At 43.4% G+C, this 23,857-nt stretch overlaps 1 protein-coding gene across 5 annotated transcripts in view; it reads left to right on the forward strand.

Moving 5' to 3' along the window:
* The window catches only part of sfxn5b (sideroflexin 5b), a 276,386-nt gene that overhangs the window by 27,717 nt on the left and 224,812 nt on the right, over positions 1 to 23,857 (forward strand). For all 5 annotated transcript variants that reach the window (XR_013578416.1, XR_013578417.1, XM_078554987.1 and 2 more), the window contains exon 3: positions 16,265 to 16,342. Coding sequence is in view for 3 of the 5 variants with exons in the window: in XM_078554987.1 (XP_078411113.1) it covers positions 16,265 to 16,342 (78 nt within the window). In the remaining 2 variants the exon portion in view is untranslated. The remainder of the gene's footprint in view (positions 1 to 16,264; positions 16,343 to 23,857) is intronic.

The raw sequence follows: 23,857 nt of genomic DNA on the forward strand, positions 1-23,857 counted from the left end.
TGTGATGGGTTTGAGTGTGAAAGTTGAGAACAACGGGAAGAGTGACTTACCCTGCTGGAACGGAGGAGGTCATTCATCCTCTTTCGGTACTGGATGGCTGTTCTCTTTTGCAGGGCGTTGGCACTGACCACCGCTGTCACCACCTCCCATGCTGGATTGGTGACCTTGCTTGCTGACCTTTGCCCAGAGCAGGGGTACAGGACTTCATGGTGGGCCTCCACTCTGTCTAGTAGGCGCCCGAGGGTGGTGCCACTAAATTTGGGGGCAGCATGTTTCCTCCCTTTGGCAGCCATGAGTTTGCAGCAGCTTCCGATCCCTTATTAGAGAGAGCTAGCTCTGTGCAGGGACACCCTTTTAAATATGGCGCCTGGATTACTGAAGGCCTGAGGTGACGGCAGGGCAGGTGAATCAGAGGTCCCCTCGCCAGTGATCTGGCGTGTTTCCCAGGAACGCGTTATTAATGAGGTGGCGGGAATGGAACGATACGGTGCGAAAACCGGCCATTGCGGCCTGCGGGTAAAACGTCCTTTTTCCAGCCCGCTACCACACTTTGTGCAAATCTGGGACGATTCATCCCTCTGTGTTTTTACCATGGGCAACGGAGACAACAGAGATTTGGAGAGAAGGATGTCCATGGATTATTATTAGAAGCCTCTGTGGTTTTAAAAAATGCAGGCTTTCCTTTTATAAAGAGACATCCATGCATTTGTATGCCAATCAAGAACACTGAAATGTTCTGGGCCTGGTTCAGATAGTATTATGTTTAAGTCCCGCTGCCACGTGTCATGCTGACCATTAAGATAAAAGCAAAATACTGCGGATGCTGGAAATCTAGAACAAAAACAAAAATACCTGGAAAAACTCAGCAGGTCTGACAGCATCTGCGGAGAGGGATGCAGTTGACGTTTCGAGTCCGTATGACCCTTCATACGGACTCAAAATGTCAACTGTATCCCTCTCCGCAGATGCTGTCAGACCTGCTGAGTTTTTCCAGATATTCTTGTTTTTGTTCATGCTGACCATTTCTGGGCAACATGTTCCCAGCACCTCATGGGTGACATTTGTAGCCAACCACTGCGTGAACATAGTTGCTGTCAGCTTTTACTCCTGATTGGGAAGAATATACTTTTGAATGAAATTGCTTTTCATTGTCTACTCATGTGAGACAGGTGCACTTGGGAACTTGTTGGATGGGATTATAAATGTCAACCATTGTTTCATGGCACCTAAGTAACTCAGAATTTCCTCATATTTACTTCTGACAAAGTGGCATTGCTGTGATTCACCCATTGTGTGTCACAGCTTTTCCCCAGTCTTTGCTAAACTGAAGTCCATTGGCAGGCTGGATATAAGTTCATAGTGATAAATTCACACACCCTGAGTGTTCAGGCCTAGAATCTTACAGCACAGAAGGAGACCATTTAGCCCATCCTGTCTGTGCTGATTCTTTGAAAGAGTTAAGCAATTTAGTCCCATGCATGCTCCAGCTTTTTCCCCAAATCATGAAACTACCAACAATTGTCATAAAAACCCATCTAGTTCACTAATGCCCTTTTAGGGAATAAATCTGCTGTCCTTACCTGATTTGGCCAATGTGTGACTCCAGACCCACAGTAATGTGGTTGACTCTTAATTGTTCCCTGAAAGTCACTCAGTTCAAGGGCAATTAAGGATGGGCAACATGTAGCTCTTGTGAATGCTGCCCGCATCCTATGAAAGAATACATTTTTTAAATGTTCCCTGGTCTGAATTGCCCCAGGTTGCTGTGGAAAGTGCAAGTAGAAGGGTTTGTATTAATCTTCTCTGTAGGGGAGGTACCAGAGGATTGGAGAATGGCAAATGTGACACCCTTATTCAAGAAAGGTTGTAAGAACGTTCCTAGTAAGTACAGGCTGGTCAGTTTAACATCATTGGTGAGTAAGGCCTTCAAAAGAAAATTGGATAATTATCCCAAGTGAAGAAAATTTGCAGGGCAATGGGGAAAAGGCAGAGGAGTGGGACCAGGTGAGTTGCTCTTGCAGAGAGCCGGCATGAACATGACAGGCCGAATGGCCTCCTCCTCTGTTGTAACCATTCTATGATTTATGATTCTAAGGTTTTGGAAACAATAATCGGAGAAAAAAATCAATAGGCTTGAGTTAAGGCAAGACAGCACAGCACAGATTTGTAAAAAGCAGATCATCCTTGACTAATCGAATAGAATTTTTTGATGAATACAATGTTGATGAAAGGGTTTTTTTATTCGTTTATGGGATGTGGGCGTCGCTGGCTAGGCCAGGATTTATTGCCCATCCCAAATTGTGCTTGAGAAGGTGGTGGTGAGCTGCCTTAAGGACGGAAAACAGTGAGACATGGGAAATGGTTTTTTCAGACTGGAGGATATTAGACAGTGGTGTTCCCAAGGATCAGTGCTAGGACCACTTTTTTATATATATATAACTTGGATTTTGGAATACAGAATAAAATTTCAGAATTTGTTAATCATACCAAACTTGGAGGATTGGCAGTGACAATGATATCATGACACTACAGCAGGATAGGCTAGCAGAATGGACGGACAAGTGGCAGATGGAATTTCATGCAGAGAAATACGAGGTGACGCATTTAGACTGAAGGGATATGGAGTGGCAATAATGACTTAATGGCAAAGTTCTAAAGAGTGTGCAGGGACTTGGGAGTTCATATGTATAGAACTTTGAAGGTGGCAGGACATATCGAGAAAGCATTGGGATATTGGGCTTCATAAATAGAGGCATTGAGTACAAAAAGCAGAGAAGCTATGCTGAACCTTTATAAAGCTCTGATTAGTTCACAACTAGAGAATTGCATCCACTTCTTGTCACCATACTTTAGGAGGGGTACTTGAGAGGCTGCAGAGGAGATTTACTAGAATGGTTCCAGGGATGAGGGATTTTAACTACAAGGTTAGGGTGGAGAAGCTGAGGTTGTTCTCCTTGGAGCAAAGGGGGTTGAGGGGAGATTTGATAAAGGTGTACAAGATTATGACAGGTTTAGATAAGGTAGACAAAGGAAAGCTGTTCCCATTAGCTGATGGTACAAGGACTTGTGGACACAGATTTAATATTTTGGCCAAGAGATGCAGGGGGAATATGAAGAAGAACTCTTTAATGCAGTGAGTGGTAATGATCTGAAACTCTCTGTCTGTGAGGGTGGTGGAAATGGAGATGATCAATGATTTCAAAAGGAAATTAGATAGGCACTTGAGGGAAATAAATAAACTTGCAGGGCTAAGGCAATAGTGCGGGAGATTGAGACTTACTGAATTGTTCTATGGAGAAGTTCTCTACATGATTCGATGAGCCTCCTTCTGTGTCATAATGACTCTTCCTAAAGTGTGGTGCCCAGAATTGTACACTATACCCCACTTGATGCCTAATCCGAGTTTTGCAAAAATTTAGCTTGACTGCACTGTTTTTGCAATAAAAACAGAAAATGCTGGAAACACTCAGCAGGTCAGGTAGAATCTGTGGAGGGAGAAACAGTTAATGTTTCAGGTCAATGACCTATCATCAGACACCGTATGGCATGGCGGGGCAGCCACTGTGCAAGGAGGAGTTGCCAGCAATGATACAGGATTCAGTTAAGCCTGCATTTTCATTGCACGTACCCAGCAGAAGACTGTAGGAAAGCCTTGTTTTACTGTAGGATCGGCAGCTAGAATTGATGGTGGTTTGGGGGGGCGGGGGGAATGAAAATGCTGTGGGGGTGGATTGGGAGAAGTTTGATCACCATGTTAAGGTCTTTCCTCACCCCCAGTCATGTTCCATTACTTCTCACAAAGCAGTGTCAGTCCTACACATGATCCTTCTTTGGAAAAATTACACCTTGCAGCAATTTGAATTCAAGACTTCTGTTTTTATGTTATGGACACATACAAACTGTTCCTTATTTTCTTCCCCCTCCTCTTCTCAAGGTATTGACTATTGCAGTTCCCACTGTCACTCTCAGCCCTCTTGTACCTGGATCAGTGACAGTTGCCTGGATAGTGAATGCTTGTGGACTATGTGATTGCAGCCTTACCCTTACCTGAATGATGCTACTTCCATTGAATGGGGCAGGTATCTTGACTAATTTACAGAATCCCACCCCCAACCCCAAAATCAAACCAAACATTGCACCCAAGTGCTGCTCCAACTGAGGCCAGCTAACTCAGGACCTGACAAGGCTCCTGGTGTGGAGCTCATCTGGTATCTGCACTGTATCACATCAGGACTCTCTTACATTACTGCTGTGAAACCATTCTGCCAGAAGCAGGATTTCTTCCTGATCCAATGGCTATTATGACTTTTCCCACACTGTTCCAGGAATGGATGCGGCACATAAATTCCTTTTATATATTATAAGAAAATGATCTCTGAGCTCCCGTTCCAATGCACAGTCATTTATATCTCATCAGCTGAATGGTGTTGGACATGCTGGAATCCTTTCTCTTTCCAGCCCTGCAGGAAACTGCTTCATTCACCAACATTAATCTGCAGCTAATAAAGTCACTGCTCCATTAAACGAGGTTCTAATTAAGAGAACTAAATTCGGAGCACTTCCTAAGGATTCTCACAAAAGGATCCCCCACCGAGTACTGATGAGGCCAGGGACGCTGAAGAGTCAGCGAGGTGAAAATTTGATGATATTTATAATTGAGCTACAAAAAAAGGTATATTGGGACTCATGCTCCTGAGCCTAACCTGTACAATCTCTACCAGTACATTTTACTTGACAATAAAGCTTAACTTGTGTCATCACCAAGTGTGTCTAACTGTCTATTTCCACCCCTATAATTCCGCCCCTGTCTCATCTGCTGCTGAAGCCCACACTCATGCCTTTGTTACCTCTAGATTTGACTATTCCAATGGACTCCTGGCTGGTCTCCCACACCTGAGGTCATCCAAAACTCTGCTGCCAGTGTCTTAACTCCCACCAAGTCCGATTCGCCTAACACCCCTGTGCTCACTGACCTGCACTGGCTCTTGGTCTGATCAAATGCTTTGATTTTTAACCCTCGTATTCAAATCTCCGTGGCCTCAGCGCCCCCTGCCTCTGTAACCTCCTGCAGCCCTACAACCCTTCAAGATTCCCTGCTGCTCCAATTCTGGCTACTTCCACGTATCTTATTTTTCTTTACTGCACCATTTAGGGCTGTGCCTTCAGTTGCCTATGCTCAAAGTGCTGGAATTCCTTTATTAAACCTTTCCTCCTTAAAGACTTTTCTTAAAACCCATCTTTTTGACCAAGCTTTTGGTCATTATCCTCATACCTCCTTATGTGGCTCTATGTCAAATTTTATTTTGATTTATTCTACTTTGAAACACCTTTGAATATTTTTAAAAAGTTAAAGGCAATATGTAAATGCAAGTTTTTGTTGATACCTTCGGGTGTTCCGTCATTTTAAAGGCCCAATTGAACTCCCACAAGCCCAGTGGGAACAGGGCCTGGGGGGGATTAAGATCTTAGTTGCGTGGCACTCACCTCGCCCATGACTCACTTGATGCCTGCAACAGTTTAACAGGTATGCTTTTTCTATCTAAGGTCCTAACTCTCATACCTTGGGGTAGTTTACAAACTTGTGGATTGCTTCTTGGATGGATGTGAAGTATCTCATAATGTTATTCGAAGAGCAGGGGTGCCCTATCCAGTCTGGAAGAAGGCAAATCCGTGACCAACGAGTAAGGCTCATCCTGTGCTGTTTCCTTGGCAGTTTCTGTCAGTAGTGGTTTGCCACTGCCTCCCACCTCAGAGCCAGGCGGAGGAGGCATGTGCAAGTCTACCACAGCTGGAATGGGAATCAAACCTGTGCTGTTGGTTAACCACGCGCTAGCCACCAAGCCAACAGAACTAACTGCACACCCCACCCACCCAGTGTCCTGGGCCAATATTTATCCCTCAACCAACCTCACTAAAGCAGATTATTTATTATCTCGTTGCTGTTTGTAAGATCTTGCTGTGTGCAAATGTTTCCTGCATTACAATAGTGACTACATTTCAAAAAGCAGGTCATTGACTGTAAAGTATTTTGAGACATCCCAAGGTTGCGAAAGGTGTTTTTAAATGCAAGTTCTTTGTTTCTCTTTACAACAGATCTCCAATTTCACTTTTAGCAACTTGCCAGCAACTGAAGTTAATGGGTCTATTGTTTCTGGTTTTTGATTTGATGTCCTTTTTAAACGTGGGCCTTTTATGCACTCCATGGGAACCTCACTGAGCTGCTAAATATGAGCCTGTGGTTCTATTACATAGTGCCCTTTCTTCCAGCACCCAGGGCCAGTAATCCCAATCTGTTTGAATAGCCCTAATTCTAAAAAAAAAGACTATTTTCATACCCACTTCTCCATTTTTTAAATTTAGTCATCAGCTCTGCAGCAATGTTAGAAATTCAGCACCACTTCAGTAGTCAAGACCTAATATGCAAAGCAGCAATTTGAAACCTCAGTTGTATGAACTGTTTTTCTGTTGTTTTCTTCCACCTGCTTACCATCTTTTTAGGGGAGTGCTTCTAATCTCTCAACTTTTTTGTGGTTTGTGAATCTTGAACTCCTGCGCTGCATGTCAAAGGATTGTAGCCAGTTTCTGTCTATCTTTCATTATTCTGATGACTGAATCCAATGGAAAAAGTAAAGATGTGCCCTGCTGTTATGGAACTTGGTACAAGTACATGTCGCTCATGTTCTACGTTAGGTAGCGAGGCAATAAAGGATAGAACTGGAGCCTAACCTAACACATTTATATGCATTTATTTACAGAGACAAATTACACGCATGCGCCACTAAACTCCACAACCATAGTTTTAGTCTGTTCTAATACATAGGAGCACAAGTGAAGCTCAGCTAGTACCCAGCACCTGAATGCAACTAAGCACTTAATTAATATACAATTAACAGCTCATGGTGTACTTTGAAGATGCAGTGGCTAGATTTATTAATAACTTGGATAAAGGAATAGAAACCCACACATCCATATTTGCTGCTGACACAAAGATAGGTGGCATTTATAAGCAGTGTGGCTGGAAGCATAGAGTTTCAGTGGCTGGGATTTTCACTTCTGTGTTGGGATCCCGGCCGCTGGTTCATTTCTTGGCCCTGACCCCACATGGCTTGTGACAGACACACCCACCCAGATTTTTAAAGGAACAGTTTAATGGCAGGAATGGTGGACAGACTCCTGATCCTGGAGGGCCAATGGGCCAGCACTCAGTGATCGGGAGCCCTGTCAGTCAAGGTGGAGGCTGACGCTCTGAGCATGGAGAGAGAGAGACTGAGAAAGAAGGTCAGTTTATTTTTATTTTTGAAAATGCCACAGCTACCTGACCATGATCCAGGAGGAACAATCCCTCCAAGGGATGGCTAGCTAGCAGCCGCAGCTGTGGCCCAGCAGCCGGTATGGTTTTGGGGAAGGGCCCTTGCCACACCCCCCCTCGATGATTCATGGTGCCCTCCTCCCGCTCCGGCCCTGAGCCCACTACATTTCCCTGGACATGGTCAAGGCCAATGTGGGCCGTCCACGTTGCTGATGAGCAATAATGAGCCCCATTATTACCAATAATTAGCAGGTGGCCAATCTGACCTCAAGCTGCCCTCATTGAAAATGGCTCAAGATCGTGGTTCACTTTGTCCAGAACCATAGTATCAGAGGGCACCACTCTGTGGAAACAGTGAGCGGTCAATCTATGGGACAGATTCCCTCCGGAGGCGATGAAAAGAGTTAGTATCCATTCAAATGCAAATTAGAGAGCATTATTCCATTTTATACAGTATGGGTATAATTGAGACGTGACATGGGATAAAATAAGGAAAAAGATAACTTTAGCACTATGGTTTTCCTTGGAAGTTGTGGATGCTACCAGTGTCCTAGACGACCACATGTGCAGGAAGTGCTGCCAGCTGCAGAACCTTGAGCTCCAGGTTTCAGAGTTTGAGCGGTGGCTGGAGTTACTGTGGCGCATCCGTGTGGCTGAGAGCTACGTGGATAGCGCGTTCAGAGAGGTGGTCACACTGCAGGTTAAGGGCCTGGAGGCAGAAAAGGAATGGGCGACCTCCAGGCAGTCCAAGAAAATTAGGCAGGTAGTGCAGGAGTCCCCTGGGGCCTTGCTCACCAATCGGTTTTCCGTTTTGGATACCGGTGAGGGCATTGGTTCCTCAGAGGAGTGCAGTTAGAGCCAAGTTTGTGGCACCACAGGCAGCTCTGCTCTGTACAGGAGGGGAGGAAGAAGAGGGGAAGAGCAGTAGTAATAGGGGATTTGTTAGTTCAGGAAACAAACAGATGTTTCTGTGGCTGTAGACGTGACTCCAGGATGGTATGTTGCCACCCTGGTGTCAGGGTCAAGAATGTCACAGAGCGGCTGCAGGACATTCTTCTGGGGGAGGGTGATCAGCCAAGTGTCGTGGTCCATGTTGGTACCAATGATTTGGGTAGGAAAGGGGATGAGGTCCTGAAAGGAGACTTTAGGGAGCTGGGAAGGAGATTGAAAAGCGAGACCTCTAAAGCAGTAATCTCAGGATTATTCCCAGTCCCACTTGCAAGTGACTATAGAAATAGGAGAATTGAGTAAATAGACACGTGGCTGGAAAGCTGGTGTAGGAGGGAGGGCATCAGATTTCTGAGGCAATGGGACTGATTCTGGGGTAGGTGGGATCTGTACAAGACAGATGTTCAGGTGCAGACCAGGACTGGGACGAATAAACATGCAGGGAAATTTGCTAGTGCTGTTGGGGGGAGTGTAAACTAGATTTGCAGGGGGATGGGAACCTGAGGGCGAATTCAGAGCAGGGAACGGGATATGGAGAATTTGCGAATGACTCTGAAAGACAGAAGCAGCACAGGTTAATAAGTGTATAACACAGGAATTTGGCAGTGTTAAAAAGTATATAAGTAAATGCAAGGAGCATTGTGAATAAAGCCGATGTTCTGAGGGCACAGATAGACACATGGCAGCATGATATCACCGCTATAATGGAAACTTGGCTTGAGGGGCAAAAATGGCAGCATCCCTGGATATAGAATTTTCAGGCAGGATAGTGACATCCTATTGGATGAAGGGACCAAAGGAATGGTTGCTAAATTTGTTGACAACACGAAGATAGCTAGAAAAGTAAATTGTGAAGAGGATGTGAGGAGGCTGCAAAGTGACATAGATAGGTTAACTGAGTGGGAAAAGACCTGGCAAATGGAGTATAATGTGGGTAAATGTGAAATTGTTCATGTTGGAGGAAGTATAAAAAGAAGCTTGTTATCTAAATGATGAGAGATTGCAGAGCTCTGAGGCTCAGAGGGATCTGGGCGTCCTAGTGCATGAATCACAAAAGGCTAGTATGCAGGTATGGCAGGTAATTAGGAAAGCGAATAGAATGTTATCATTTATTGTGGGGGGAATTGATTACAAATGCTTCATTTGTGAGATCACATCCGGAGTATTGTGTAAAGAACTGGTCTCCTTATTTAAAGAAAGATGTAAATGCTTTAGAAGCAGTTCAGAGAAGGTTTACTAGAATAATACCAGGAATGGGTGGGTTGTCTTATGAGGAAAGGCTGGACATGTTAGGCGTGTATCCACTGGAATTTAGGAGAATAAGAGGCACTTAATTGAAACCTTTGAGATCCTGAAAGGTCTTGACAAGGTGGATGTGGAGAGGATGTCTCCTCTTGTGGGAGAATCTAGAACTGTGGTCACTGTTTAAAAATAAGGGGTTATTAATTTAAGCCAGAGATGAGAAATTTTTTCTCTGAGGGTTGTGAGTCTTTGGAACTCTCTCACTCAAAAGGTGGTGGAAGCAGAGCCTTTGAATAATTTTAAGTCAGAGTTAGATTCTCAATTAACAAAGAGGTGAAAGGTTATTGGGGGTAGGCATGAATGTGGGGTTGAAGTTAAATTCAAATCAGCCATGATCTTATTGAATGGTGGAGCAGGCTTGAGGGGCCGAATGGCCTACTGCTCCTAATTCATATGTTCGTAGGTTCGTGTGTGTGTAAGGTGGGGGTGTAGCATTATTGGTTGAAGAATCAATTACAGCTGTGAGAAGGGATGATACACTAAATGAAGCATCAAATGAGGCCATATAAATTGAGTTCAGAAATGAAAAAGGGACAGCCACACTGTTAGGAGTGTGCTAAAGATCCCGAAATAGTGGAAGAGAGTTAGAAGAACAAATATGTAGACAGATTTCTGAGTGCAAAAAACAATAGGGCAGTAATCACTGGGGACTTCAACTATCCTAATATCAATTGCGATATGAACAGTGTGAAGGGCACAGTGGGCACAAAATTCTTGAACTGCACTGGAGAACTTTTTTAGCCAGCATGTAACCGGCTCAACGAGAGGGGAAGTAATTCTAGATTTAGTCTTAAGAAATGAAGCAGGGCAAGTGGATGAAGTGGCAGTGCGGGACTATTTTGGAGATAGTGGCCATAATATTTAGCATCATAATGGAAAAGGGCAAAGATAGAACAGGAGTATAAGTTCTAAATTGGGGGAAGACAAATTTTACAAAGCTGAGAGGTGAGCTGGTGAAAGTGGGCTGGATACAGCTATTAGAAGGAAAAACTGTCAGATCAGTGGGAGGCATTCAAAGGTGAGATTCCACGGGCACAATGTAGACATGTCCCCACAAAGAAAAAGGGTGGTACTGACAGATCTAGAGCCCCCTGGTGATCCAGAACCATACAGGCCAAGATAAAGCAGAAAAAGAAAGCTTATGACAGTCACAAAAGACTTAATACTGTAGAAAGCCCAGAGGATTATAGAAAGTACAGGGGTGAAGTAAAAATGGAAATTAGGAAAGCAAAGAGAGAATACAAAAAAATATTGGCAGGTAAAATCAAAGAAAATCCTAAGATGTTTTACCAGTACATTAAGAGCAAGAGAATAACTAAGGAAAGGATAGGGCCTATCAGAGATGTACATGGTAACTTGTGGGTTGGTGCAGAAGATGTGGGCAGTGTTCTCAATGAGTATTTTGTCTCTGTCTTCACTAAGGAGAGGGATGATGCAGACATTCTAGTTAAGGAGGATGAGTGTGAAATATTATATACAATAAGCACTTCAGTGGTGGTCAAATTATTGGAAACGATTCTGAAAGACCGGATAAACTGTCACTCAGAAAGGCATGGATTGATCAGGGATAGTCAGCATGGTTTTGTTAGATCGTGCCTTACTAACTAAATAGAATTTTTTGAGGAAGTAACAAGGAAGATTGATGAGGGTGGTGCAGTGGATGTTGTCTACATGGATTTCAGTAAGGCATTTGACAGGATCCCACTTGGCAGACTGGTCAGGAAATTGAGATCTCATGGCATACAGGGGAAAGTGGCAGGTTGGATCCAAAATTGGCTCAGTGACAGGAAATAAAGAGTAATGATGGATGGATGTTTTTGCGAATGGAAAACAGTTTCCAGTGGCGTTCCACAGGGCTCAGTGTTGGGGCCCTTGCTAATGATTTAGACTTAAATGTGGGAGGCATGATTGGGAAATGTGCAGATGATACAAAAATTTGGCCAGGTAGTTGATAGTGAAGAGGATAACTGTTCACTCTAGAATGATATCATTGGTTGGTTGAATGGATGGAAATGTGGAAAATGGAATTCAGACTGGAAAAGTGTGAGGTAATGCGTTTGGGGAGTGCAAACAAAGCCAGGTGAGACAAGCAGCGTGGTCATTTACAGGGAGCAAGTGCGAGAGGGGCAGGGCCTTTAACAGTGAGAGAAGAGTGTCAGATCATTAAAGAGCGCGAAAGGGAAAAGAACACAGAGCAGCTGATTGGTGAGTATTTCTAGTCTTTAGTTTGTGTTTAGATCTCTTTTTTTCTCTTTTTCTTAAAGATAGTTTGTTAAGTATATGATCAATACTGATGTGTATTAAAAAAAATAATTATAATAAAGTGCAAAGAGTGGGGATACTGGAGTAATTAATTAATAAATTTAATAAAATACAACAGTGATGGCAGGACGGGTGATGTGTTGCTGCTGTTGCATGTGGGAGCTGCTGGACACCAAGGTGATCCAGACCGAACCCATCTGTACCAAGTGTTTGCAGCTCGAGGAACTTCAGATCCAAGTTAAGGAGGTGGAGTCTGAGCTGCAGACATTGCGCCACATCAGGGAGGGGGCAAGTTACCTGGACACTTTGCTCCAGGAGGCGGTCACCCCCTGAGATTAGGGAATTCAAATTTGGTTTGTGATCAGGGACAGGTAGGTGTGACTGCAGGTGAAGCGGGTGTGGGGACCCAAGGGGTAGCGTTCGAGGAGCCTCAGCCCCTGCAACTGTCCAACAGTTACAAGATTCTTGTAAGCTGTGTGGATGAGAGTGGGGATTGCAGGGAGGATGAGCGAATTGACCATAGCAACGTGGCACAGTGAGCCATTCAAGTGGGGGGAGGAAATGGGAGCTTAGTAGTGGTAGGGACAATATAATTAGGGGGATAGATACTGTTCTCTGCAGCCGTGAGCATGAGTCCCAAAGGCTGTTTTTCCTGCCCGGTGCCAGGGTTAAGGATGTCTCCTCAGGGCTGGAGAGGAACTTGGAGTGGAGGGGGAGGGATCCAGTTATCGTCATCCATGTTGATACCAACAACGTTGAAAGGACTAGAAAGGAGGTTCTGCTGAAAGAATTTGATCAGTTAGGAGCTAAATTAAAAATCAGAACGTCCAAAGGAAGTAGCTACAGAGATAGTGGATGCACTGGTAGCAATCTTCCAAGAATCCTTAGATTCTGGATAAGTCCCAGAAGATTGGAGAATGGCCAATGGAACACCCTTATTCAAAAAGAGAGGGAGACAAAAAAAGGTAAATAGGCAAATTAGCTTAATATCTGTCATGGGAAAATGTTAGAGTCTATTATAAAGGATGTAATAGAAGAGCATTTAGAAATACATAATCTAATCAAGCAGAGTCAGCATGGCTTCATGAAAGGGAAATCATGCCGAACAAATTTATTAGAATTCCTTGAGGAGGTAATGAGCAGGATAGATAATGGGAAACCGGTAGACTTAATATATTTGGATTTCCAAAAGGCATTCGATAAGGTACCGCACATGAAGTTACTTAATAAAACAAGAGCCCATGGTTTTGGCGGTAGTATATTCGCATCAATAGAGAGTTGGCTAACTAATAGAAGACAGAGAGTTGGGATAAGAGGGGCATTTTTGGGATGGCAACCTGTAACTAGTGGAGTGCCACAGGGATCAGTGCTGGGGCCACAATTATTTACAATATATATTAATGACTTGGATGAGGGAAGTGAATGTCGCCAAGTTTGAGGATGACGCAAAAATAGGTGGGAAGGCAAGTGTTGAGGATGACACAAGGATTCTCATAGGGGCATAGACAGGTTAAGTGAGTGGGCAAAAACTTGGCAGATGGAATATAATGTTGGAAAATGTGAGGTTATGCACTTTGGCAGGAAGAATAGAGAAGCTGAATATTATTTAAACGGAGAAAGACTGCAGAAAGCTGCAGCACGGAGGGATTTGGGAGTCCTCGTGCATGAATCACAAAAAGCTAACACACAAGTTCAGCAGGTAATAGGGAAGGCAAATGGAATGTTGGACTTTATTTCAAAGGGAATGTAGTATAAAAATAGGGAAGTCTTGCTAAAACTATACAAGGCATTAAGACCACACCTAGAATACTGTGAACAATTTTGGTCCCTTTATCTAAGGAAAGTTATACTGGCATTGGAGGCAGTCCAGAGAAGTTTCACTAGGTTAATCCTGGGTATGGAGGGATTTTCTTATGAGGAGAGGTTGAGGAGGTTGGGCCTGTACTCATTGGAGTTTAGAAGAATGAAAGCCGACCTTATTAAAACATATAAGATTCTTAGGGAGCTTGACAGGGTAGATGCTGAGAGATTGTTTACCCTTTTGGGACAGCCTAGGACCAGAGGGCATAATCTCAGAGTAAGGGATTGCCCATTTAAAACAGAGATGAGGAGGAATTTCTTCTCTCAGAGGGTAGTCAATCCATGGAATTCTTTGCCACAGAGGGCTGTAGAGGCTGGGTTGTTGGGTATATTGAAGGCTGAGATGGACAAATTTTTAATCAGTAAGGGAATCAAGGGTTATGGGGAAAGGCAGGAAAATGGAGTTGAGGATTATCAGATCAGCCATGATCTCATTGAATGGCGGAGCAGACTCAATAGCCTGAATGGCCTACTTCTGCTCCTACATCTTATGGTCTTATGGTCTAAGGGAACACTCAATAAGCAGGAAGATATTGAGAGGGGTTGAGGAAGTGGGAGACCTTGGAGTGCATGTTCACAGGTCCTTGAAGGTGGTAGGACAAGTGGACAAGGTGGTCAAGAATGTATATAGAATGCTACGAACCAGGTGCTGGAAAGTGGGATTAAAATGAGTGGCTTGTTTATATTTTCTCTTTTTGGCCTGCGCAGACATGATGGGCTGAATGGCCTCTTTCTGCACCGTAACTTTTCTATGGTTCTGTGGTTCTATGGTGATGAGTTACCAGCATGGAGTCCAGTAGTGCAAAATAGTGCACTCACCCACCTCTGATCTCGGCTGGCCAGAGAGATATTTAATTGATTAAGTGAATGGGAAAATCTGAGGCAAATGGATTTCAATGTAGGATTTCAATGGAGATCCTCCATTTTGGACTTGAAGAGGGATAGAACGTAGCGCTTTACAAATGGTGTAAATCTAGAAACAGTGGAAGCCCAAGGTGACTTGGGGTCAAAGTACATAGACCATTGTCATGAACAAATACAGAAAATAATTAAAAAGGCTAATGAAATGCTGCCTTTTATATCTAGAGCTCTAGGATACAAGGGTATAGAAGTCATGCTTCAATTGTACAAAGTTCTAGTTAGACCATGTCTTGAATACTATGAACAGTTCTGAGCACCACACTTTAGGAAGGAGACATTGGCCTTGGAGAGGCTTGTCTGGAATAATATCTGGACTTCAAAGGTTAAATTAGAAAGAGAGATTGCACAGACCTTGTAAATTTCAGGGGTGTTTTGATTGAAGTTTTGAGGATTAAGGTGAATAGTTGGGGTAAATAGAGAGAAACTATACCCACTGGTTCGGGAGTCTATGACTAGGGGAGAAAATCTAAAAATTAGAGCCAGACCTTTCAGGAGTGAAATTAGGAAACACTTTTTATGGGCAGGATGATAGCAGTTTAGGACTTTCTCCCACAAATGGCAATTGATGTGAGATTAGTTGTTCATTTCAAAACTGAGATTAGTAGATTTTTGTTTACCAGTATTAAGGGTGGTATATGGAATTGGATAATCTCATCGAATTGCAGAACACACTCAAAGGGCTAAAGGACCTCTCCTGTTACTTTGTGAGATTTATGCATGAAAGTATAACACAGAACTTTAAAATGTACCGTTGACTTCTAATGAGATAAAGACTTATCTCCTTCTGAAGTTTCTAATTAGGAATGGAATTGGACAACTTGGGGATAGGTGCACATTGAGGAAGCAGCGGTTCCCATCCTGTTTGGGTTTGCCATGTTTCTAGAGGATAGTACGTCAGTTCAGTTCCACGTGCTCTGAGGGCACTGATTCTATCTGGGCTGAACTACTAGAAATGCCTGATGCCTCACCAGAGCATAAAGATACATTCAATTGAAACTGCTGTTAAGTTGGAAATCTCACTTAGAGTGGGCAGAGAAATGGTTGTTGCCGGAAAAGGAAAAGTGTTGCATTAGGGACATGAGAGTTCTGGACTGAGGCAAGCTGTAGGGACAGAGAGTAGGGATCTAATTTTTTTTTATACCTGATGTTGGAGTGTTTAATACTAAACACTTGGTTCTCAAAATGGGGTGGGAATGGAAACGTGTTATGCCAGTGCTGTAAGCAGGTGCTCCACAGATCATTTTCCAAAATGAATATCCCTCACCTCAATCAACAAAAAATTATAGAATAAATGTTGGGGGAAGATAAATGACACTTCCCTTTCTCCTGTCATAACCCATAGCAGGTCTATGGCATATTACTGCAAGAAGGTGATTCCTTATTTCCACCCACCCCATTACCCTACCTCCTCTTCCCCCACCACACCCCTGAACTTTCCCACAGTGAGGGGGGAAATACGGACCTGATGGTAAGGGAAGGCTCAGGTGGCTGGGATAGCGTTTGTTAGCAGTGATTGTTTCCACAACGTGTTACTGGCTGTGATTACAACTACCAGCAGAGTCAGTGATGGCAGCTGGCCTCCTTCAGCAGAATGCCGTTTTGAAAAAAAATGTGATTTGATTCATTATTTTAAACTATTTTTCCCTTGTGTTTTATTTTCAGAGTCATCTCAAAGCAGCAGTGCAGCTTCTAAAAGATTATAAAGATGGTGCTTTACCCACAGGGGTCTCCAACCAGCAGGTAACTGTCTAATAGCTGATCCTTCTCTCTGCCTTCTAATCTCTCTCTGTTGCTGCTTTCTATTATATTGGTGCAATTATGGTTCTTGTTCTTCTGAACTTTGCTCCCTCGTTTGTCCTACTCTCCAAGTAGCTCTTTCTGCACACCTTCCCTCCTCTTTTCGTTCCTCACTCAAAGCCCTGTGCACTACCTCCTTACTATAATTCACTGTTTCCCAGTTCCTCAAAATTGTGGAATTCTATCCTTTTTTTAAAATAGTTCTCGGTGTATTACTGATGTTGGTAAAGCCGCGTTTTATTGGCCATCCCAGTTTACACATGGACAACAGCAACAACTTACATTAAAGGTGCTATATAAATATAATAAAACTTCTAAGGGGCTTCACAGGAGCATTACAAAACAAAATATGACACTGAGCCACATAAGGAGATATTAGGTCAGGTGACCATAACTTAGTCAAAGAGGTAGGCATTAAAAAGTGTCTTAAAAGAGGAAAGTGAGGTAGAAAATGGAGAGGTTTAGGGAGGGAATTCAAGAGCTTAGGACGTATCCAAACTGAAGGAACTGCCAGCAGTAGTGGAACGATTAACATTGAGAATGCTCAAGAGGCCAGAATTAGATGAGTGCAGATCATTGTAGGGCTGCAGAGGATTATACAGATATAGGGAGGTGCGAGACCATAGAGGAATTTGAAAACAAGGATGAGAATTTTAAAATCAAGACGTTGCTTGACTGGGAGGCAGTGTAGCAAGCATAGGGGAGATAGGTGAGTAGGACTTGGTGTGAGTTAAGACACTGGCAGCAGTTTTGGATGACCTCAAGTGTGGCAGACTGTCAGGAAGATATAATAATTTTCATAATGTTATTGGAATTTATTGGAAAGTAGAGTAATAGTGGGGTCTGTATCTATGTATGTGTGTGTGTTTTTGTGTGTATGGGACTTAATTGAGTTAAAGACAGCTTGTCTGAAGGCTTTAATGTATGAAGAGAAGCTAGGTTTGAAATGCTAAATAGCTAAACATGGGTGAAGTTTTAGAATGTGAGGTGTAAAGGGAACATTTGCATTTTTAAATAAACCAGAGTAGCTTGAATTCAAAAGAAGGGGTGAAATGTTACACCTAGCCAACAGAGGCTAAGCCAAATCGTGTTTATTTTTCCCAAAGCTTACTGATAAAATTGGTACGATGAAAGATTTTTATTATTAGAAAAGTAGAGTTGAAAAGACATATTGGGAAAATGGGATTTACATTGAAAAGGGAGAAACCTGAAAAGGGAGAGACTGGATAGGCTAGGGTTGTTTTCCTTAGAGCAGATAAGGCTAAGGAGGGGACTTGATAGAGGTATACAAAATTATGAGGGGCATAGATAGGGTAGATAGGAAGAAACTTTTCCCCCTTAGCTGTCAATAACCAGGATGCATAGATTTAAGGTAAAGGGCAGGAGGTTTAGAGGGGATTTGAGGCAAAATCTTTTCACCCAGACAGTGGTTGGAATCTGGAACACGCTGCCTGAGGGGGTGGTTGAGGCAGGAACCCTCACAACATTTGAGAAGTATTTAGATGAGCACTTGAAATGCCATAGCATACAGGGTTTATGGGCTAAGTGCTGGGAAATGGGTTTAGAATAGATAGGTGCTTGATGGCTGGCACAGACATGATGGGCTGAAGGGCCTGTTTTTGTGCTGTATAACTCTGTCTCTATGTATATAAGAGATGAGGTTACGTGTAAAGAAAGAAGGAATTCTAAGATCTAACAACGAGCACTTGGCAGGTCATAACATTCAAGGCTATGGGCCAAGTGCTAGTAAATGGGATTAGGTAGGTAGATCAGGTGTTTCTCACGTGGCGGTGCAGACTCGATGGGCCGAAGGGCCTCTTCTGCACTGTGTGATTCTGTGATTCTATGAAAAGCCTCCAGCATCTAAGCCTCAAGCTGCTGTCTACAAGGAACGAAAGGTGAGAAAAACTCACTTTGAATTCAATTGTTCAGGGTATAATGTTACTTTGCCTGGGTCTTTTAAAATCTATGTGACTCACTGTTGCCTTAGCGGAGGTGTAACTGGGAGATAGATTAACTAGGGGAGCTAGGAATTATCATAGTAGTAATTTGTAAACCTATGTATGTGCTTAAAATCAAAGGTTCAATTAGTTTTGTAAGAAACCTATAAGACTCAGTGGTCTTATTACTACTGAATTCAAGGCATGCATCTCAAAATAAATACAAATTGTAAAATAGTTGTCATAGCTGTTTTAAGTTTCCCTCTGGGATTTGAACAGCTCAGCATTTACCATCCACAATGCCATAACAGAGACCAACCAAGAATGCGTTGGAATAGTCAAGTCTAGAGGTAACAAAGGCAAGAATGAAGGTTTAGCAGCAGATGAGCTGAAAAAGGCAAAGTCAGATGATATTATGGAGGTGGAAATAGACAGTCTTGGTGATGGCACGGAAGTTCGTCATGGGATCAAATGTGACACCAAGGTTGCAAACAGTCTGGGTTAGTCTCTTAGACTGTTGGCAGGAAGAGTGATGGAGTCAGTAGCTAGGGAATGGAGTTTGGATGGGAAAACAATGCCTTCAGTCTTCCCAATATTTCATTGGAGGACATCTTTGCTCGTCCAATACTGGACGTTAGATAAGCAGCCTGATAATTTTGCAACAGTGGAGGAGTCAAAAGAAGTGGTGATGAGGTAGAGCTGAGTGTCAGCAACATACATGTGAAAACCAACGCTGTGTTTTTGGATGATGTCCCCGAGGGGCAGGTTGTAGATGAGAAATAGGAGGTGGTCTTTGAGGGACACCAAAGGTAACGGTGCAGGGGCAGGAAAAGATCTGTTGTACCCTGGCTATGGTTTGATAGATAAGAATGGAACCGGTGAAAGTAGTCCCACCCACCTGGACAGCAGTGGATTTGGAGGAGGATGGTGCGGTCAACCTTGCCACAGGCAGGTGACAGGTCAAGAAAAACAAGGAGGGAAAGGTTACCTTTGTCACAGTCACATGGGATGTAATTTGTGACTTTGATAAGAGATGTTTCGGAACTGTGGCAGGGCAGAAGCCTGATTAGAGAGATTCAAACATGGAGTTCTGAACTACTGTCATCACCATGGTAATGGTGTTGGATAGGAAATTTGACCCAGTGGCGATGGAGAAACCTTCCTCCTTCTTCTTTTGACAATCTTCAGACTTTAAAAGCCCACTCTTACTGGCACTTCATCACGACTTCCTGTTGTATTATTTTCAAACGTAGTGATATCCTGCACTAATGTATCTTAAAAATTCAACTATATTTTTCCAAGCCATTATAGACGGGGACACAGAAAAATATTTAGCACAGAATGATTATATGCCAAAAAAATCTTTTAATAGCTCTGGGATGTGCTGTTAATTTTGTTTTCTGTGAATATTTCCAGCAGCGATCAATAATATTTCATTTACACAGGCCCTTTCAGTAGTTGAATGTCTCAGAGCAGTTTACACGATAGATTATTCTTTGAAGCACTGTAACTTGTTACGTAGGCAACCATAGGAACAGGAGTGGACTATTTATCCCCTTGAGCTTGATCTGCCATTCACTTGCATTAATTCCATTTCCCCGCCTTTGCTCTGTAACATTAGCAGCCTTACCCAACAAAAATCTATTGGTCTCAGTTTTGATCGCAGCCTTTTAAACTTCAATTTGAATTGATAACCATTCAGTGCCATCATCCTCCAACAAATGGAAAGGAGCACTTAATCTGTTTTTGAAGCTATTGACGAGGTCACCGGGAGATCTCCCAGATCTTCGGAAAGCCTTGTGATCCTTAATATCCCTCAGTTGCCTGTCTGCTGCTTTAGCTGGGAAGGGTGGGCTGAATAGAAGGACTTCAAGGAGGAGCAAGTGCTGCACGGGCTCGGTGCAGTATCATGTTTTGTGTAAAGCGTTTTACTCTGATCACCTACCTTTGTACTTTGGGTGGGATGGCTGATTGATTGGCGCTTTAGCATATATACATATAGCTTTGTGTTTGCAGCAATCTCGAACCGATTCCAAGTAGACTTCTTTCAGGTAAGTACGTTGCAGAAAGTGGAGAGAAATTTCTTTCATCCTATTCATGTGGGCAAGATCTGAACCCAGCATCAGAGCTGGACGAACAGTGTCTAACCCACTGTTCCACCCAGGATCAGAGTGTGAAGGTATGGTGTGTCCTGGCATGTGAAGTAAAGATTATCAATAAGATCATAAAAAATAGGAGCAGGATCAAGCCTGCTCCACCATTCAATAAGATAATGGCTGATCTGATTGTGGCCTTTGCTCCACTTTCCTCCCTGCCCCCCATAACCCATGACTCCCTTGTCAATCATATATCTGCCTAACTCAACCTTGAATGTATTCATGGACCCAGCCTCACTGCTCTCTTGGGAAAGGAATTCTAAAGACTAACGACCCCCTCGGAAAAGAAATTCCTCCTCTCCGTCTAAATGGGAGACCCATTATTTTTAAACTGTGTCCCATAGTTCTTGATTCCCCCACAAGGGGAAACATCTTCTCAGCATCTACCCTGTCAAACCTCCTCAGCATCTTATATGTTTCAGTATGATCAGCTCCCATTGTTCTAAACTCCAGTGAGTATAGGCCCAACCTGCTCAACTTTTCCTCATAGGACCTTTCCTTCATCCCAGGAATTAAGCCAGTGAACCGTCTTTGATTGGAGTATATCCCTCAAGTAAGACCAGAACTCTACACAGTGCTCTAGGTACGGTCTCACCAATTCCCTGTATAGTTGTAGCAAGACTGCGCTACTATTATACTGCATTCCTCTTGCAATAAATGCCAACATTCCATTTGCCTTCCTAATTACTTGCTTTACCAACATGCTAACTTTTTGTGATTCATGTACAAGGACACCCAGGTCCCCCTGGTCCCAGTGCAGTTCAGGTAAAAGCTGCCCCAACAATACAGCTCCCTCTTTCCCCAGTACCTGTGCTAATGCTCCATGAATCAAAACCCATTTCTCTCAGACTGTGTCTGATCTACTCCAAATGATAGAAGGAAATTTTCAGTTGGAAACCAACCAGGAAAGATTTAAGCAGAATACTGTGGATGCTGGAAATCTGAAACAAAAACATAAAATGCTGGAAAAACTCAGTAGGTCTTACAACACCTGTGGAGAGAAAAAAAACAGAGTTAACATTTCGAGTCCATATGACTCAGAGCTTTGAAGAAGAGTCATACAGACTCGAAAAGTCAACTCTTTTTTCTTCTCTCCATAGATGCTGTTAGACCTGCTGAGTTTTTCCAGCATGACCTGTTTTTTGTTTCAGGAAAGATTTAAGTTCACTTCTTGATTTCAACTGGGCTGAGTGTAATGGGGGAAAAATTGAGGTTTATAATTATAATTTTGTCTCAATTGCTGGAGTGCAGTTCTACAATTATTCTCTGGTACATTGCCCAGGTGGCCATTACTTGCATATGAACTAAAGAGTCAATATTGGCAAGCTATTTTACCATGATTCGCATCAAAGTTGAAACTGACCCTGAAAGTCCAATAATGCAGAATTTTTAAAAATTCATTCATGGGATGTGGGCTTCGCTGCCTGGGCCAGCATTTGTTGCCCTTGAGTAGGTGGTGGTGAGCTGCCTTCTTGAACTGCTGCAGTCCATGTGGTGTAGGTACACCCACAATGGTGTTAGGAAGGGAGTTCCAAGATTTTGACCCAGCGACAGTGAAGGAACTGCGATATATTTCCAAGTCAGGATGGTGAGTGGCTTGGAGGGGAACTTCCAGGTGTCAGTGTTCCCATCTATCTGCTGCCATTGTCCTTCTAGATGGTAGGGGTCGTGGGTTTGGAAGGTGCTGTCGAAGGAGCCTTGGTGAATTCCTGCATCGCGTCTTATAGATGGTACACACTGCTGCTACTGTGTGTTGGTGGTGGAGGGAGTGAATGTTTGTGGATGTGGTGCCGATCAAGTGGGCTGCTTTGTCCTGGACGGTGTCAAGCTTCTTGAGTGTTGTGGGAACTGCACTCATCCAGGCAAGTGGAGAGTATTCCATCACACTCCTGACCTGTGCCTCGTAGATGGTGGACAGGCTTTGGGGAGTCAGGAGGTGAGTTATTCGTCACATGATTCCTAGCCTCTGACTTGCTCTTGTAGCCACAGTATTTATATGGCTAGTCCAGTTCAGTTTCTGGTCAATGGTAACCCCCAGGATGTTGATAGTGGGGGATTCAGTGATGGTAATGCCATTGAACATCAAGAGGCGATGGTTGGATTCTCTCTTGTTGGAGTTGGTCATTGCCTGACACTTGTGTGGCACGAATGTTACTTGCCACTTGTCAACCCAAGCCTGGATATTGTCCAGGTATTGCTGCATTTGGACATGGACTGCTTCAGATTCCAGGATACCTGCCCCTTCTAATGACATTGAATCCAATTGTAGTGCTTTCTAATGATAGCACCCATGGCTCAATGGTTAGCACTGTCAGCTCTTAATCAGAAGGTTGTGGGCCCAATCCCCACTCCAGAGACTTGAGTATAAAATCGAGTCTGACCTTTCATGCAGTACTGGGGGAGTACAGCACTGGCAGATGTGGCATCTTCTGGAGGAGGTATTCAACCAATGCCACGTCTACCTTCTAGGTGTGACAGATTCCAAGAAAGAACAAGCGAGCTCTTTCTGGAGTCCTGGCCAATGTTTATCCCTCAACCATATTATCCTGCTGTTTGTGAGAACTCACTGTGCACAAATTGGCTGCCATGATCCCAAAATTACAACTTCAAATAGTACTTCATTGGGTGAAAGATGCTATAGAATTGATAGTCTTTCAGTGATTCGTTTATTTGTTTCTTTTTACTTCCTTCTCGACTGAGAATAGTCAGCTGATTACAGGTTGGTGAAGAAACCTGTGTTATGTACAGGGTTCAGGTGGAGGGGGCTTGTTTATTCCCAGTGTTAGCCCCTGGTGACTGGAAACATCATTGCATTGCCAATTTGATTCCACCTGCATTGCCCTCTGACCTCAGCTTTATCCCACAAGCTTCAAATGAAAGCAGATTTCTTGGTTGTTAGCACACGTGTTAGCTGCAGTGCCGAGGCATTGCGGTGGTCAAAGGCATACCTGCGTTTCATTCATGCAAAGACCACTGCTGGGAAAGAATAGACAGGGGAGGGGACAGGGGCATGGGAACCAGACTGAGTCTCAGCCCATCCAACACCAGTTAAAGCAAGATGAAGAGAGCGCCATGAGACAATAAAAGATGCAAAGAAAGATTTGCATTTATACAGCACCTTTCACAAGCTCAGGACATTCTATTGGCAATGAAGTACTTTTCAAATGTTGTCACTGCTGTAATTGCAGGAAGTGCAGCAGCCAATTTCTCAGCCTGTGCTAAGTTGGTTCATTTCAACTGCCCCTTATAAACCCTGCCTGATTATTCTTTCAAAGTCCCTCTGAAGTTGAAAGTTGCACCTGGGTGTGTTGGAAAAGAAAATTGGACATTGGAAGGATTGTTTGCTGTTGTTTGTCTTGAAC

The sequence above is a fragment of the Cetorhinus maximus genome, chromosome 1, assembly GCF_964194155.1.
Source record: "Cetorhinus maximus chromosome 1, sCetMax3.hap1.1, whole genome shotgun sequence".
Classification (NCBI taxonomy): Eukaryota; Metazoa; Chordata; class Chondrichthyes; order Lamniformes; family Cetorhinidae; genus Cetorhinus; species Cetorhinus maximus.